The sequence below is a fragment of the Pseudonaja textilis genome, chromosome 6, assembly GCF_049901715.1.
Source record: "Pseudonaja textilis isolate UNSWEBS1 chromosome 6, rPseTex1.2, whole genome shotgun sequence".
Classification (NCBI taxonomy): domain Eukaryota; kingdom Metazoa; phylum Chordata; class Lepidosauria; order Squamata; family Elapidae; genus Pseudonaja; species Pseudonaja textilis.
Window position 1 is genome coordinate 5262844 of NC_141995.1, and position 16408 is coordinate 5279251.

The 16408-nt window shown below is 48.9% G+C and overlaps 1 protein-coding gene across 6 annotated transcripts in view; it reads left to right on the plus strand.

The window, feature by feature from the left end:
- DYSF (dysferlin) overlaps window positions 1-16408 on the plus strand; it is a 181452-nt gene that overhangs the window by 57843 nt on the left and 107201 nt on the right. For 4 of the 6 annotated variants that reach the window (XM_087935713.1, XM_087935716.1, XM_087935714.1 and 1 more), the window contains exons 11-20: window positions 1524-1639; window positions 3018-3144; window positions 5174-5277; window positions 7111-7179; window positions 7267-7310; window positions 9053-9135; window positions 10806-10847; window positions 12078-12193; window positions 12336-12449; window positions 13786-13963. In XM_087935713.1, coding sequence (XP_087791839.1) covers window positions 1524-1639; window positions 3018-3144; window positions 5174-5277; window positions 7111-7179; window positions 7267-7310; window positions 9053-9135; window positions 10806-10847; window positions 12078-12193; window positions 12336-12449; window positions 13786-13963 — 993 coding nt within the window. The remainder of the gene's footprint in view (window positions 1-1523; window positions 1640-3017; window positions 3145-5173; window positions 5278-7110; window positions 7180-7266; window positions 7311-9052; window positions 9136-10805; window positions 10848-12077; window positions 12194-12335; window positions 12450-13785; window positions 13964-16408) is intronic. The other 2 variants (XM_087935718.1, XM_087935717.1) reach the window with 1 other exon arrangement.

The window sequence follows — 16408 nt, forward strand, 5'->3', positions numbered from 1 at the left end:
CACCTCTTAAAAGGATATTTATTCCCAGTCTTGAAGGGAAATACCCCATGCTATGCTTTCTTATTGCATCAGCAGCTGTTCACTGCTGGTCGGCTCTTAAATCCCAAAACTTTAACACATAGGTTACTAATAAGAATAAGTCTTTATTGATTAGCCCTTGGGCCATATCAAAGTGCAAAATTCCAGCAACAATTTGTTAGTAAAATTTAATAAAAGCAATTCCAAATGAAATAGTAATAAAATACTATTTAAAATGGACCTTGATAAAATACAATTTAAAATGGAATCTAGACCAAATAGTAATAAAATACAATCCAAAATAAAATTGTAATAAGGTACAATAATTTAAGATATAGATAAAAAGGTTACTAATAAGCAACCAAATCATCATCGGAAACAAATAAAACAATATAAATTGTAAAGATACAAGCAATAAGGTTATAGTCAACAGTGGGAAGAGATAGGTAATAGGAAGGATGAGAAGAATAATAGTAATTCAGTCTTACTAAGTAGTTTCACAGTGTTGTGGTGTTGGAAGAATTCTCCTTCTGGGTTCAGTTCCAAGTGGGGAAGAAAGACACTGGAAACACGGCGACTGCTCGGAAAGATGGTTTAATGGTGGACAGGATCACAGGCCTTGGGTGAAGAAAGAAGGAAGAGTTTAGATGCTGAGAATCCCTGAGTTTTATACCCTTTTTTAGGATTTGAATTGGAGCTTGTATTCTGATTGGTTGTCAGACTCCCTTGGGGCTATGCAGGGGCCACTCTGTAGGCTGTTTAGATAATAAAATATAATATTAATATATGTAGAATTTTAGAAAACAAAAGATGTATTTCTTTTCTTTTTTTATTCTTATATCTATAAAATGTTTCTAGGATAGATTTGGGAGGATTATATGAATTGTTATAAAATAAACTAAGCAAATTATAGTTATCTCGCCAAGCATGAATGAACGAAATTGTAGTCAAATGATCAATTAATAATGATACTAGGGTATTTAATCTTTGATTGATAATATGAGTTATTATGCAATGTAACTGTAATTGTGACTATGAAATGGATGCACAAAAATTTATAAACCAACCGACACACTTGCTTGTACACTTATGGCTTTGGGCAATTCTTATGATAGCTCTACCTGGAGTAGATCTTTGTTATGTAAAATAGGCTGGCCTAGGCCAGAGTACTGGTCTATTAGCAAAGGCGGGGGTGAGCTTCTGCTTCTGAGTTTCTACTTCTCTTTTTCGGGGAAATATTCTGCCTTTTAAAATATTTCCCGGGGTATTTCGTTTTTCTAGGAGAGGGGTGAGCGCTAACTTCCTACAATGGGATGCCAATAGAAAGGAAAAACGGAGAAGGTCAAAGAGAAAAGAAGTGCAGGAAGAAGAGAAAAAGAAAGGAAAAAGCTTAGCGTCTTAGCTCCTGAGCCACCGTGTCCCAGTCTCCTTCATTTTATCAGACCCTTTTTATCTGATGAGGTGGGTGTATGGTAGGGTATAAATGTCTCCTACTCTCACTCCAGGGCATTGCTTTCTCCGGAAATGGCTGCTGATGTCGGATCCGGAGGATTTCTCGGTCGGCGCCAGAGGCTACCTGAAAGTCAGCTTATATGTCCTCGGTCCTGGGGACGAAGCCCCCGTGAGTATTTCGATCAAAATGGGGGGTCAAACTTGTAAAAAGGGTATTCCCTCCCAAAGAAACCTCTCCTCCTTAGTGAGGGGCTCTTCAGGTAGGTTGGCCTCGGTGTCTCCCAGCGAAGTCCGCAGCGCAAAACGGAGGGACTACTCCAGCTGGATGCCGGGCAGCGAACCGGTGGCTGGGATTTTTGGAAAAGTGCCTGCAGAGAGACAGGTGGCCCTCTAGGTCAGCGGTTACCAACTCGTGGGCCGGGGACCGCTGATGGCCCACAAGAAAAATTGGGTGATCCGCAGAGAAATGTTCCCTGCCCTCAAAAAGCAACTAATCCAGGCTGTGCAGGAACACAAGGCTATGCCACCCACATGGCCCGCCCACCCGCTGGCCCCTACCCTTCGGCCAAGCGCAAACATTAATCTTGAGTAGAGCCACGTAAGCTGGAACTGGAAGGTAAGACCAAGGGCAGGGGAGGGAAAACAGCCCCAGGGTGGTTTGCTGACGTTGGTGGGAAAGTCGGTCCCATATTCCAGATCTGCAGGAGTCACAGGAAATTGACCCTTTGGCCATCCTGGAGCAACTCTTCCAGTCTATAGTAGGCTGGTACAACCGGGTGGAGGAGCAGCTGCTCCCACCAACATGTGATGACCCAGGGTGGTCAGGTGAACAGGTGAAGCAGCCCCTTTTATTCCTTCACTTTGCTTCCAAGCTCCAAATCTCCTTGACTGGAGATAAAAAAAACCTCCCACACGAACAGTTACAAGAAGGAGGAAATGCCGTTTAAACTAAAAATGCCTATGAATTATAAAAAGTAAAAAACAACACAAACCAGGCAAGATAAGCGCTTGAAGACGTCCACAAATATCAGAATACACACTGGGAGGGACACTAAACTCAGAGAGGAACCATAAACTAGAGATATTTCCATGCTTTGTTTCCAGCACTCGCTTGTATGCATGTTCGTCCTCTTATCCAGTTGTCACAGCTGCAGCCCATGAAGAGGATCAAGGCCCTCTCCTCCCCAGTAGACCATGTATCTCCTTTATCCTCTCCTCCCTGCATGCCCTAGGATGGGGATGGGCCTGGATCCTCCTCTGACTGCCCAGCCCAGCCTCTGCCCTTCCTCAGCCTCCTCCACCACCTCCGGAGCCACACTTCCACTCCCTGTCGGCTGTTCCTCCTCTCCCTCAGAGCCAGTCTCCACCAGGGGCATGACACAACGTCAGCAAGCCACTGTCAGTCAAAATTCATATTAGTGGTCCACAGGGTTTGAAATTATGAGTTTGGGGGTCCCTGAGGTCCCAAAAGGTTGGTGACCCCTGATCTAGGTACCCCCGTGTGAAGGCAGGCAAGTGCTTCATTCGTCCTCTCACTCTCTTCCCAGATGGAGAGGAAGGAAGCTACGGAGGAGAAAGAGGACATCGAGGGGAACGTCTTCAAGCCGCCAGGCGTGGCTCTCCGTGGCGCCCACTTCTCCCTGAAGATCTATCGAGCAGAAGACCTGCCCCAGAGTGAGTGGTGGGGTGAGGAGGGCAACCTTGCTGGGAGGACGGGAAAGGGAGGGAATGGTTTCTGGGCTAGAAGCCCAACTCTGAAGGCCCCCTTCTCTCGGTTGTGGATGATGGGATATCTTATTCAACACTCTGGAAGGCATCTGATTCTGGACGGCTGTTGGGTCTGCTTGGTCCGAACGAGGACAAGGTGACCTGAATTTGATGCTTTTTCAAAGCCCAATTGGGACACTTTTCACGAATGGAGGCAAATCTACGGGGCCCCAGGATAACGTTGCAGGATTCCTGTTGTGGCCCCGATTCCTGAGCCTATGCTGTCAGAGGAAGAGGACCTGGAAGATGAGGAGGAGGAACTGGGAATGCCTTCCTCCCCAGGGCCTTCCTCTCTGATAATGCCTCAGGTTCCATCAGACAACAGAGAGGGACAGCCTGAAATTAATCAGGAGGAAGGCATATCGGAGCAGCCCCTGACAGAGAATAAAGAGGAAGAGTGTTGGCTCGATCCTAAGCAGCGTCGTAGGGAGAAACGTGAGCAGCAACGTAGGAGGCGTGGGAGGGTCAGAGAGTGAGCTGAGTCATTGAGCCACACCCCACAGGGGATAAAGTGGGTCTGTTTTCTCCTGAAACTTTGTACGGGACAAAGTTTAACCTTACTTCAGATTTTCTTTGTGGACTGCCTTGTGATTTTTTTGTGAGTAAAATTTTATTTGCTATCAGTCTGGACTTGGCAGGCAGGACATGTTGGAATGCCAAGAATATTATCAGTTCCAAAGAATTAACTCTGTGAAGTCCGAGCCAGCTTGCCTGCCTGTGTTGGTGTGAGTTTCTACTCTTTCATCTTTTGGGAAAGACGAAAGGCGAGACAGAACAATTCCCAAGGGTCTTGGGATCAAAATCTGGATGCTTGGCAGCTGGTTCGTATTTATGACGGTCTCAGGGTCACCTGATCCCCATTTGCAACCTTCAGACAAACAAAGCCAGATTGACTTAACAACCATGGTACCAACTTACCAACTGCAGTGATTCACTTAACAAGTATGAGTGGAAAGGTCTTAAAATGGGGCAAAACTCACTTCAGAAATGTCTCGCTTAGCAACAGAAATGTTGGGCTCAATTCTGGTCATAAGTCAAGGATTACCTGTACCTCCTTTCCTTCCTCCCTCCCTCCTTCCCTCCTTCCTTCCTCCCTCCCTCCTTCCCTCCCTCAGTCCCTCCTTCCTTCCTCCTCCTCCTTCCTCCCTCAGTCCCTCCTTCCTTCCTCCTCCCTCCTTTCCTCCTCCTCCTCCTCCCTCCCTCCTTTCCCTCCTCTCCTTCCTTCTCTCCTTCCCTCCCTTCCTTCCTCCCTCCTTTCCTCCCTCCCTCTCACCTTTCCTTCCTTCCTTCCTCCCTCCCTTCCTTTCCTCCCTCCCTGTTTTCCTTCCTTCTTCTTCCTTCCTCCTTTCCTCCTTTCTTCCCTCCTTCCTTCCTCCTCTCCCTTCCTTCCCCCCTCAGTCCCTCCTTCCTTCCTCCTCCCTCCTTCCCTCCCTCAGTCCCTCCTTCCTTCCTCCCTCCTCCTTTCCTTTCTTCCTCCTTTCCTCCTCCCTCCCTCCTTTCCTCCCTCTCTAGCTTCCTTCTCTCCTTCCCTCCCTTCCTTCCTCCCTCCTTTCCTCCCTCCCTCTCACCTTTCCTTCCTTCCTTCCTCCCTCCCTTCCTTTCTCCCTCCCTGTTTTCCTTCCTTCCTTCCTTCCTCCTTTCCTCCTTTCTTCCTTCCTTCCTTCCCTCCCTCCCTCCCTCCTTTCCTTTCCTCCCTCCCTCCACCTTTCCTTCCTTCCTTCCTCCTTCCCTCCCTGCCTCCCTTCCTTTCTCCCTCCCTGTTTTCCTTCCTTCCTTCCTCCTTTCCTCCTTTCCTTCCTCCTCCTTCCCTCCTTCCTCCTCTCCCTCCCTCCTTCCCTCCCTCCCTTCCTGGGGAAGCCGATCCCCACCTCCCCTGGCCCCATTCGGCAGTCTCCACTCCCATGTCCCTTCCAACCATATGATCTTGTGATTCCAGTGGATGATGCCGTGATGGACAGCGTCAAGCAGATCTTCGGCTTTGAAAGCAACAAGAAGAACCTGGTGGATCCCTTTGTGGAAGTTACCTTTGCAGGGAAAACGGTACGTCAGCTACTGCGTCTTGGTGTACTCCTAGTTGAGCAGGGGTTGGACTAGAAGACCTCCGGGGTCCCTTCCAGCTCTCTTCTGATTGAACTGGGAAGCATTACGAGAGAAAGTCTTTCTATTTCCCGAGACGCAGGACCAGCTTTCCTTTCCTAAAATACGTAGGAGCTACATGGCCCTTTGGAAGCTCTGCCTAAAACCGGAGCTATGTCCTATAAGGGATCTATGGAGTAGAAAGGGGGAATGAAATTCAAAGATAAATTAATAAGTGCGGGCATAAAAGTAATCCTCAACTTACAATTGTTCATTTAGTGACCGTTCTGTTCTGACCTAGGCTTCCCCAACAGCACAAAACTGAGTCCTCGTCCCGATAAACCCCCTTTTATTTAATTTACAATGAATTTCCTCTCCAACAAAGTCCTGGCCAACAGTCTTTCAAGGTAGTTCCCAATTACAAAGCTTTATCAGGCTTGGAAGAGGGGCCAGGCCGATATCTTTCAGAGGCGGCAATACTTGGCAAGCATGCTGGAATGAACCAATTATCTCCCACTCCCCTTTTGCTCCTCTTTTATTCCCTAGGGGAGGAGCCATTTACCATCCCCCTGCGGCTTTACTTCCAAGTCGGCTCTTGTTCCTCAGCTGTTCCCTTCATCTGGCAGCTCTGTGCATGCGCACACTGGGAACAGGCTCCAGCTGTTCTTCTTCCTCACTTATCCCCGACTCCGAAGGCAGCTGATAACTGTCAGACGGCCCTGGCCCCATCTCTGCCTCCGACGCAGAGCCCTTGTCAGAGCCTTCCCCAGACTCTAAGACGCGTCCATATTCCTCCCCAACCTTCTCACTGTCCAAATATGCTGCCAACTGGCTGCTGTTGGGCCACAACACGTTCCAAGTTACCAAGGCACAGAAAAAAGTGGCTTATGATGTTTTTCACACTTACAACCGTTGTAGCATCCCTCATAGTCACGGGATCAAAATTCAGGTGCTTGGCAGCTGACTCGTATTTATGACAGTTGCAGCATCCTGGGGGGTGGGGTGTCACCTGTTCCCCTTTTGCAATCTTCTGGCCAACAACATCAACGGGGAAGCCCGATTCCCTTAACAACGGCGTCCCTGTTCCTTTTAATGAGTCTTACGAAGTGCTGCAAACTAATTAACTTTGATAAGAACGAGCCTCGCCAAAACTGTGCGGGGCTGCCAAGAATAACAGATAAGAAATAGTTTACAACACAAGAGTCTTCAAATACCAAATACCTTCGTGGTAATGTCCACGAGGCTGGGTTTCAAAACATCTTTGCTTCCTGCAAAGAACGTCCGATTCACAGCTGGCTTTTATCTTCTTGAAGGAGGGGCCATTACCTTGCAGCCTTACTCCTGAGTCACCTGTGCTGCTGCAGCTGCTGTTTCCTGCGAGCAGCCCTGCGTGCACACGCACTTGGCACAGGCTCCTCGGGAACCTCCTCATCACGGCTGCCAGCCCCCACAATCTCGGAAGGCAGCACTCCACTCCCTGATGGTCCTGGCCCCTCACCTGAGTCCTCGCTCTCCTCAGTCGTCTGCACCTGCTGCCGGCTAACCACAACAGTCCCTGACTTAGCAACCACATGGATTCGCTTAACAAGAATGGTCGTAAAATGGAGACCAAACTCACTTAACAAGGGTCATCCTTAAGCTACAGAAATGTTTAGGCTCAACTGTAGCCATAAGTCGAGGACTTACATGGTTTTGTTTCCCGGTTGAGCCAGATTTCTGCCTGGAAAGTGGGCAGCAGGACCCCCGAAGAGAGAGGGGGGGCTCTTACTCAGGCATATCTTTCCTTCCTTTGAGTAGCTCTGCAGCAAGATCGTGGAGAAGAACGCCAATCCGCAGTGGAACCAGATTGTCACGCTGCCTGCCATGGTGAGCGCCCCCCCCCGACCCCGACCCCGTCTCCCCGTCTTCCCCGAAGCCCCTCTCTGACCCAGCCTCTTCGGCTCTTCCCTGCAGTTTCCCTCCATGTGTGAAAGGATGAGGATCCGTGTCATGGACTGGTGAGTAAAGAGCGAGGAGCCAGTGACGGGATTCCGCCTGAGTCCATCATTTACAACTCGAATCCCCCCGTTTGCAAAGTTTGGGATGGGAAAAGGAGCCGGGCAGCCTCGTTTCTAGCTGGGGGCTGCAGTTCAGCCCTACCCGTTGTTTTTAAGCGCATGAAAAAGTTGGGGATTCTGCACAGTTTGAGTAAACTTGACTCCCTTCTAGTACGGATGATGTTACCTAATTGGTCATGAAATGTCTACAGGAAAACTCCCCAGCTCAGAGGAGCTCAGAGTCATCCTCCTTCTCTCCTGCTTCTCCTCCTTCTCCTCTTCCTCCATCCTCTCCATCTCTTCTCCTCCTCCTCCTCCCCTCCATCTCTCCTCCTCCTCCTCCTCCTCCTCCTGCTCCTCCTCCCTCCTCCTCCTCCTCCTCCTCTCCTCCTCTTCTCTTCTCCCATCTCTCCTCCTCCTCCTCCCCTCCACTTCCTCCTCTCTCTCTCCTCCTCCTCCTGCTTCTCCTCCTCCTCCCTACAACCTCTGTCTTCTAGGACTGATGATAGTATCTAATAGGGTCATGAAATGTCTACAAGAAAGCCCCCAGCTCAGAGGAGCTCAGAGTCATCTTCCTTCTCTCCTGCTTCCCTTCCTCCTCCTCCTCCTCCTCCTCCTCCTCCTCCTCCTCCTCCTCTCCTCCTCCTCCTCCTCCTCCTCCTCCTGCTTCTGCTTCTCCTCCTCCTCCCTGCAACCTCTTCTGTCTTCTAGGACTGATGATGGTACCTAATAGGGTCATGAAATGTCTACAAGAAAGCCTCCCCAGCTCAGAGGAGCTCAGAGTCACCCTCCTTCTCTCCTGCTTCTCCTCCTTCTCCTTCTCCTCTTCCTCCTCCTCTCTTCCTCCTCCTCCATCTCTTCTTTTCCTCTCTCCTCCCTCCACTTCCTCCTCTATCTCTCCTCCTCCATCCTCCTCCTCCTCCTCCTCCTCCTCCTCCTCCTCCTCCTCCTCCTCCTCCTCCTCCTCCTCCTCCTCCTCCTCTGCTTCTCCTCCTCTTCCCTGCAACCTCTTCTGTCTTCTAGGACTGATGATGGTACCTAATAGGGTCATGAAATGTCTACAAGAAAGCCCGCCCAGCTCATAAGAGCTCAGAGTCACCCTCCTTCTCTCCTCCTTCCTCCTCCTTCCTCCTCCTCCCCTCCTCCATCTCTCCCTCCATCTCTTCCTCCCCTCATCTCCTCCTCCATCTCCTCCTCCTCCTCCTCCTCCCATCCTTCCTCCTCCATCTTCTCTTCTCCTCCTCCTCCTGCTTCTCTTCCTCCTCCTGCTTCTCCTCCTCCTGCTCTTCCTCCTCCTTCTCCTCCTCTTCCTCCTCCTCCCCCTCTCCTCCATCTCTTCTTGGGTCATGAAACAACTGCAAGAAAACAGCCAACTTCAAAGAGCACCAAAGACCCTACAGTCCTTTCCCCTCCTCCTCCTCTCCACAAACCCATCCCTTCTAGTAATACTGACGATGTTACCTAGTTTGGCAAGGAGACTGTCTGCAAGAAAATTTCTAAGCTGAGAGAGTATCAAGGATGCCACCGTTGCCTTATCCCTTCGTGCAGTATTTGAAAACTGTTGTCTACTGAACAAGCCTTCTCCAAACCCCCAAGAGAGCCCCTCTTTCCAGAGGCAGGCAAAGAGCATATTGTACACAACTTTTTTTTGTGCACAGTATTGTTGATCCAGCAGGTAATTGGATCAACTTTTTATTTTGCAGGGACCGAATTACCCACAATGATATCATTGGCACCAGCTACCTCTGCATGTCCAAAATCTCCGCTCCGGGAGGAGAACTGGAAGGTGAGTGGGTTCAGAGGGCCCTGATCCCCAGGCTGACTTAGTGTTGTGGCCCACCAGCTGACAGCAGAGCTGGCGGCAGACTTGGACAATGAGGAGGTTAGGGAGGAACATGGGCCAGTCCTGGAGTCTGGGGAAGGCTCTGATAGATGCTCTGTGTCAGAAGCAGAGATAGGGCCAGCGCCGTCCGACATTTATCAGATGCCTTCGGAGTCAGAGATAAGTGGGGAAGAAGAACAGCTGGAGCCTGTTCCCAGTGTGCGCATGCACAGAGCTGTCAGGAGAGGAAAACAACTGAGGAACAGGGGCCGACTTGGGAAGAGGGGCACATGTGGACGCTGAATGGCTCCTCCCTGGGGAATAAATAGAAGCAAAAGGGGAGTGGTGGTTGCAGGAGACAATAGTTCATTTTTCGTTAGGGAGATTTGATTATTGTGGTGGTTCGTGCCTCACAGAGACTCCTTGCCAAGTATTTAATTTACAGCTTTGCAACTGGAAGCTGGCAATTATCCAAGGACTGATAAGGTCTGTTCTTGCAATTATTGCCCAGATCATGAATTCACAGTAACTAAATAAAGAGAGTGTCCTTGTTAGAGTCAGACTCACAGCAAATGGAGGCTCTAGAGGTCATGGAGAAGGCTGGAGAAGGGCAGAGGCTGGCTGGGCAGTCAGAACAAGAAGCAGCCCCATCCTCTCTCCATCCTAGGACATTCTAGGGAGGAATGGAGAAGGGAGCAACTTGGCTTACAACAGAGGAAGCGGCCATGATCCCCCTCATTGGTTGCAGCTGGGGAGAATAGTATATAAGAGGGATGGTTAAAACACAGCATTAAAGAAGCAAAGCGTGTTTAGTTGGCCAAGTGTGATTGGACACCCAAGGAATTTGTCTTGGTGCAAATGCTCTCAGTGGACATAAAAGAAAAGATACATTTGTCAAGAATTATACAGTGCAAAACTTAATAATAGTTATAGGATACAAATAAGCAATCACATACTAGGAAAGAGTCAATAAAAATCATTAGGCTACAAGCGACAAAGTTACAGTCATACAGTCACAAGTGGGGGGGGATGGGTGATAAGGAGTTATGAGAAGATTAATAGCAATAGTAGTGCAGACTTTGTAAATAGTTGGACAGTGTTGAGGGAATTATTTGTTATTAGCAGAGTGATGGCATTTGGGGGAAAAACTGTCCTTGTGTCTAGTTGTTCTGGTGTGCAGTGCTCTATATAGTGTCATTTTGAGGGAAGGAGTTGAAACAGTTTATGTCCAGGATGTGAGGGGTCTGTAAATATTTTCACAGCCCTCTTTTTGACTCATGCAGTATACAGGTCCTCAATTGAAGGCAGGTTTGTAGCAATTGTTTTTTCCGCAATCCTAATTACCCTCTGAAGTCTGTTTCTGTCCTGTTGGGTTGCAGAACCAAACCAGACAGTGCGGATAACAACTGTTGGTCCAGAATGGTATAGGGTTTCTTGCTTGAGCAGGGGGGTGGACTAGAAGACCTCCAAGGTCCCTTCTAACTCTGTCTTTCTATTAAAAAGCCACCTCTTCAATTTTACCCCTTATCTCTCAGACGGTCTCGGCTGCCCTCTTCTTTAGCAGAAGCCGTGATGATACACGACCCAAAAGGACTTCACTTTTTCACTTTTCCCACTCTTTCTTTCTGCTTCAGATGATTTTCCCGTCACCACAAAACTCTTCAAAGCAACAGAGAGTATGTCCTTAGCACGACTCTTCCCCTCCTCCTCTCCCCCTCCTGAGTGTGTTTCTGAAATGAATTTAAAATCATTTTGTAATCCAAATTCCAATGCACGATGCACGTGACATCAGTTGGGGAAGGCATGTGATTCCCTTGGGATGATGATCATCAACCTTGCTTTGGTCTCTAATCCCAGTTTAAATCCTCACTGGATGTGATTGCGCATGTCTGTGAAAGAGGGGAGATTTAGGGGTTAATCTTTCTGGAGGGGGCTGGGTGTCCTTTTCCTCTGCCATCTCTCCTGCACAAAGTGTCTCAGCTTTGATGATTTGAAGATGGGTGGACTTCAACTCCCAGAATTCCCCAGCCAGCCTTGAAGTTCTCTCAGTCTCAGCAGGTGGACTTCAACTCCCAGAATTCCCCAGCCAGCTTTGCTGGGAGTTGAAGTCCACCCATCTTCCACTTGCCAAGGTTGAGAAAGGACCTTTGTAAACCAGGAGGGACCTTTGTGCAAATACAGCATGCCAAAAATGCTAAATCTGTGCAGTTGACCGCAAATTCATCTGGTTTTGGTGAATGTATCTCCAAACCATGAATATAGTCATTGAGTTTCCCCTACTTGAGTGGCCTTCTGATGGTGGACACCTAGCTTGGATTGCTAGGAACCTAGAAGGCAGGGATCATTGTATGGACGGGACCTCATAACCGAGTAAAGATGGCGAGCTTGTCCATTCTCACCCTTGTTTAATATCATGAATTGAAAAAAAAATATATGCAAGGATTTCTTCTCACTTCTACTGTTTTCAAAGGACTCAGAAACCTCCTGTTTCTGATTGGGCCACCGGTAGAAGAATATTTGGGTGGACCAGTGGTGGGATTCAACATTTTTTGCTACCAGTTCTGTGGCGTGGCTTGGTGGGCGTGGCATGGCATGGCGTGGCAGGGAAAGGATACTGCAAAATCGCCCACCTCTGACCTGCTTCCCAGCTCTGTTCTCCTGTGCAGGTCAACCAAAGGAGACCCAGCCGATCAGCTGAGACTCAATGGGAGGCAGGGAAGAGACGGGGGTTGGCGGGGCCAGTCAGAGGTGGGATTGGACGGTTCTCCGAACTACTCCAAATTTCCGCTGCCGGTTCTCCAGAACTGGTCAGAACCTGCTGAATACCCACCTCTGGACTCTAAAATTGGTTATTTCAGGTAGAGGATTATCTCCGTAGTTCTACTTTCGTGGGTTTCTTTCCACAGTTGACGATGGACTTGGCTTCCTGCCCACTTTTGGGCCATGCTACATCAACCTCTACGGGAGTCCAAGGGAGTTCACCGGATTTCCTGACCCTTATGAAGAGCTCAACAGTGGCAAGGTGAGACAGCTCTTCTGAATTCGCCGGCGTGCCACCCCAGAGAAGCCGTTGGGTTCATCCAGGTGGCCAAGTTGGGAGCAAGAGCTGGCTTGTGAAGGGGAGGGGGCAACCTTCTCATGGGCTCATTCTTATATATCCCAAGGGAGAAGGAGTGGCGTATCGTGGCAGAGTGCTGGTGGAACTGGAGACCAAGCTGGTAGACCACGTTGAACAGAAGTTGGGGGACATCCCTGCGGATGACATCCTGAGAGTGGAGGTAAAGTTTTCGTGGTCCACATAAGGCCACGGCCATGAATGTCTTCGTCTTTTCAGTGAAGTGGGGGGGTATAACCTCAAGTGATCATCCAGGGCTGGGGTCTCCAAATTTGACCACTTTAAGACTGGTGGACTTCAACTCCCAGAATTCCCCAGCCAGCTATGCTCTTGGTGACTTTAAGACTGGTGGACCTCAACTCCCAGAATTCCCCAGCCAGCTATGCCCTTGTTGACTTTGAGCTCGATGGACTTCAACTCCCAAAATTCCCCAGCCAGCTATGCCCTTGGTGATTTTAAGGTTGGGGAACTTCAATTCCCAGAATTCCCCAGCCAGCTATACCCTTGTTGACTTTGAGATTGATGGACTTCAACTCCCAGAATTCCCCAGCCAACTATGCTCTTGGTGACTTTAAGACTGGTGGACCTCAACTCCCAGAATTCCCCAGCCAGCTATGCCTTTGTTGACTTTGAGATTGATGGACTTCAACTCCCAGAATTCCCCAGCCAGCTATGCCCTTGGTGACTTTAAGACTGGTGGACCTCAACTCCCAGAATTCCCCAGCCAGCTATGCCCTTGTTGACTTTGAGATTGATGGACTTCAACTCCCAGAATTCCCCAGCCAGCTATGCCCTTGGTGACTTTAAGACTGGTGGACCTCAACTCCCAGAATTCCCCAGCCAGCTATGCCCTTGGTGACTTTAAGACTGGTGGACTTCAACTCCCAGAATTCCCCAGCCAGCTATGCCCTTGGTGACTTTAAGGTTGGGGAACTTCAACTCCCAGAATTCCCCAGCCAGCTATGCTCTTAGCAAAACTGGCTGAGGAATTCTGGGAATTGAAGTCCACCAGTCTTAAAGTGGACAAGGTTGGAGAGCCCTTCTGATAGGAGATGATGAGGCTGAGACTGGTGGAGTCAAATGCATCATCAGTTTGGAGTCTCTACCAATTGATTCTACTCTGGTGCCAATTAGTAGATCAGATTTTGTGTTTGGCAAGCGTGAAATAAACTCGTAGTGCTTTTTAAGCCTATCCTAGTTCCTGACTTCTTGCATCTGTCATTACTCCACCACCACCCCGGACGTCTGGAAGAGGCCTGATGGGGACCTGCTACATTGGGGGTGGCTGATGTGTTGGTCAAAGAGAAGATCCCACCCTCCCAAGCTGCCTATCGTTTTTCCTTTTTAAATTTTAACATTTTAAGCGGTCCTTAAACAAACTGCTGCAAGTTGAGGATGACCTGCACAAATCCCACCAGTGGCTCTTAGTCCAGTTGAGAGTATCCAGAGTGGGCTTCTTCACGAATGACATCCCCCTCCTGTTGTCTGGTCTTCTTCAGAAATACCTGCGTCGGCGGAAGTACAACCTTTTCGCCGCCTTCTACTCGGCCACCATGCTGCAGGGCGTGGGTGACGCCATCCAGTTTGAGGTCAGCATTGGCAACTATGGAAACAAATTTGACAACACCTGCCAGCCGCTGGCATCCACCACGCAGTTCAGCCGGGCGGTCTTTGACGGTAAGGGAAGAGTTGGGAGCAAGGATGGGCTGTTGGGGGTTCACAGGGGTCCGGGAGAGCCCCTAGCTAAGATTCTGCACAGTTCGGAGGAAACCCCCACCCCCAAAATCCCACTCCTGGCTGGCTCCGCTCACCCCACCACGCTCCTCCCAGGAGTCCCCACACAGCCCGTTTTGGATACAGGTAAGGGTAGGGTGCGCGCCGAGGCTCAGGGAAGGCGAATAACGGGCCTCCCGGAAGTTCGGGAAGGCCGGAAATGGGCCTGTTTCTGGCTTCCAGAGAGCCTCCGGAGCTGGGGGGGGGCAAGAACGCCTCCCCTCCAGGCTGCAGGAGGTTGACTAGGCTACATCCATCATGGCCGCGCCCGCCCAGCAAGCAGGCAGAGAACCCTTTGCTAAAATTTTTGAAGCCCACCCCTGGGTGGGAGGCATAGTCAGGCGAACCGGGGTGAGCAGAACCAGAAATCGAATCGGAGGTGGGTTACTCTGGAACGGGAGATCTTCTATCTTGCTACTCCTGGATGGGATGGCATGCTTCTCGTGACCTTTCCTTCTCAGCTAGGCCTTCTTCAAGGAAGGGAAGACTCTGAAAATCATCAAAGTCTTGATCTATTCCTGGCGGCATTCCTAGATTGATAGGATGGGGGGAGGGGCTTGGAAGGCGACTTGAAGATGGGCGGACTTCAGGGGTGGGATTCTACCGGTTCTCACCTATTCGCTAGAACTGGTTGTTAACATTCTAAGCAGTTCGGAGAACCGGTTGTTAGAAGAAATGACTGGCCTAATCCTGTAAGGAAGGCAGGAAGGAAACATTCTGGTGTTGCTTACAGAAACTGCCTCTCCGTTAACCCTGATTACATTCTTGGCAGGACTAGACTTCCTGTCTCTGGAACTTCTCTGGATATTTTTTCCCCCTCCTTTGCTGGTACTTTGCTTGTGTGGAGTGACCATTCAAAGTTACAATGGCACTGAAAAAAGTGACTTATGACCATTTTTCACACTTACGACTGTTGCAGCATCCCCACAGTCATGAGAGGCCAGGCAAGGAGATCTGTGCCTCGATGTGAGTGATATTGAGTTGGCTACACCCAGCCAATGACATGACCACCAAGCCATGTCCACCCAGTCACATGACCACCAAGCCACACCCACTACCTAAGCCACACCCACAGAACTGGTTGGTAAAAAATTTTAATTCCACCCCTGGCGGACTTCAACTCCCAGAGTTGCCTGGGCAGCTTTGAAGTCCATTCATCTTCAAGCTGCCAAGGTGGAGAAACATTGTCAGTGAAAGTGGCCATAATCACATGGTGACATGCTTAACTGACTCAATTCTATATATATAAAAGTGAAATACTCCTCACGCATCATCACAAAATCTCCCGAACCATAAAGCCTACAAACTTGAAATTTGGCACGTATCTTCCTCTTGGCTTCTAGGTGCTCACTCAGAAAGGATTTTTCGAAATGACTACCAGAGCATTAGGATTTGATATATTATTATTATTAACGTGCTCTGATTCTAAGGAGTTCTACTCCCCCTCCTCACCTGAAAAGAAATCTGCTCCAAATGCAAAACACAAGCAGAGGAGAGGAGTTTCCGTTTTAGTTTCACAGCAGCAACCAGCTTTAGTGCAGAAAAGTTGAGCTAAGCCACGCCCAGGCTCCTTGCTGTCTCCTTCTTGCTTACACAGCAAATACTGCTTCAGTTTCCAAACAGTCCTCAATTCTTTCACACAGACAGGATGCTAGCCAGATGAATGCTGATGGATGCTGGTAGGCAGAGGCACAATTTTGTCCCCTTGTTTTCCTCCCGCAAAGCTAAGCCTGATCACATAGTTTTGTAGCAGAGCACGGGTATAGAGCTAGTTGTATATATATTTGCATTTTTATATAATATTTTATTATATCTATATCTCTTTATCTCTGTCTCTGTCTCTACATCCATCTGTCCGTCTATCCACCCATCCACCCACCCATCCATCCATCTAGCTATCTAGTTGTCTGTCTGTCTGTCTATCTATCTATCTATCTATCTATCTATCTATCTATCTATCTATCTATCTATCTATCTATCTATCTATCTATCTATCTATCTATCTACCCACCTACCTACCTACCTACCTACCTACCTACCTACCTACCTACTTATACCTATCCATCCATCCATCTATCCATCTAGCTATCTATCCATCTAGCTATCTATCCACCTAGCTATCTAGCTATCTATTTACCTATCTATCTAGCCATCCATCCATCCATCCATCCATCCATCCATCCATCCATCCATCTATCCATCTAGCTATCTAGCTATCTATTTACCTATCCATCCATCCATCCATCCATCCATCCATCCATCCATCCATCCATCCATCCATCCATCCATCCATCCATCCATCCATCTACCTACCTACCTACCTACCTACCTACCTACCTACCTACCTAC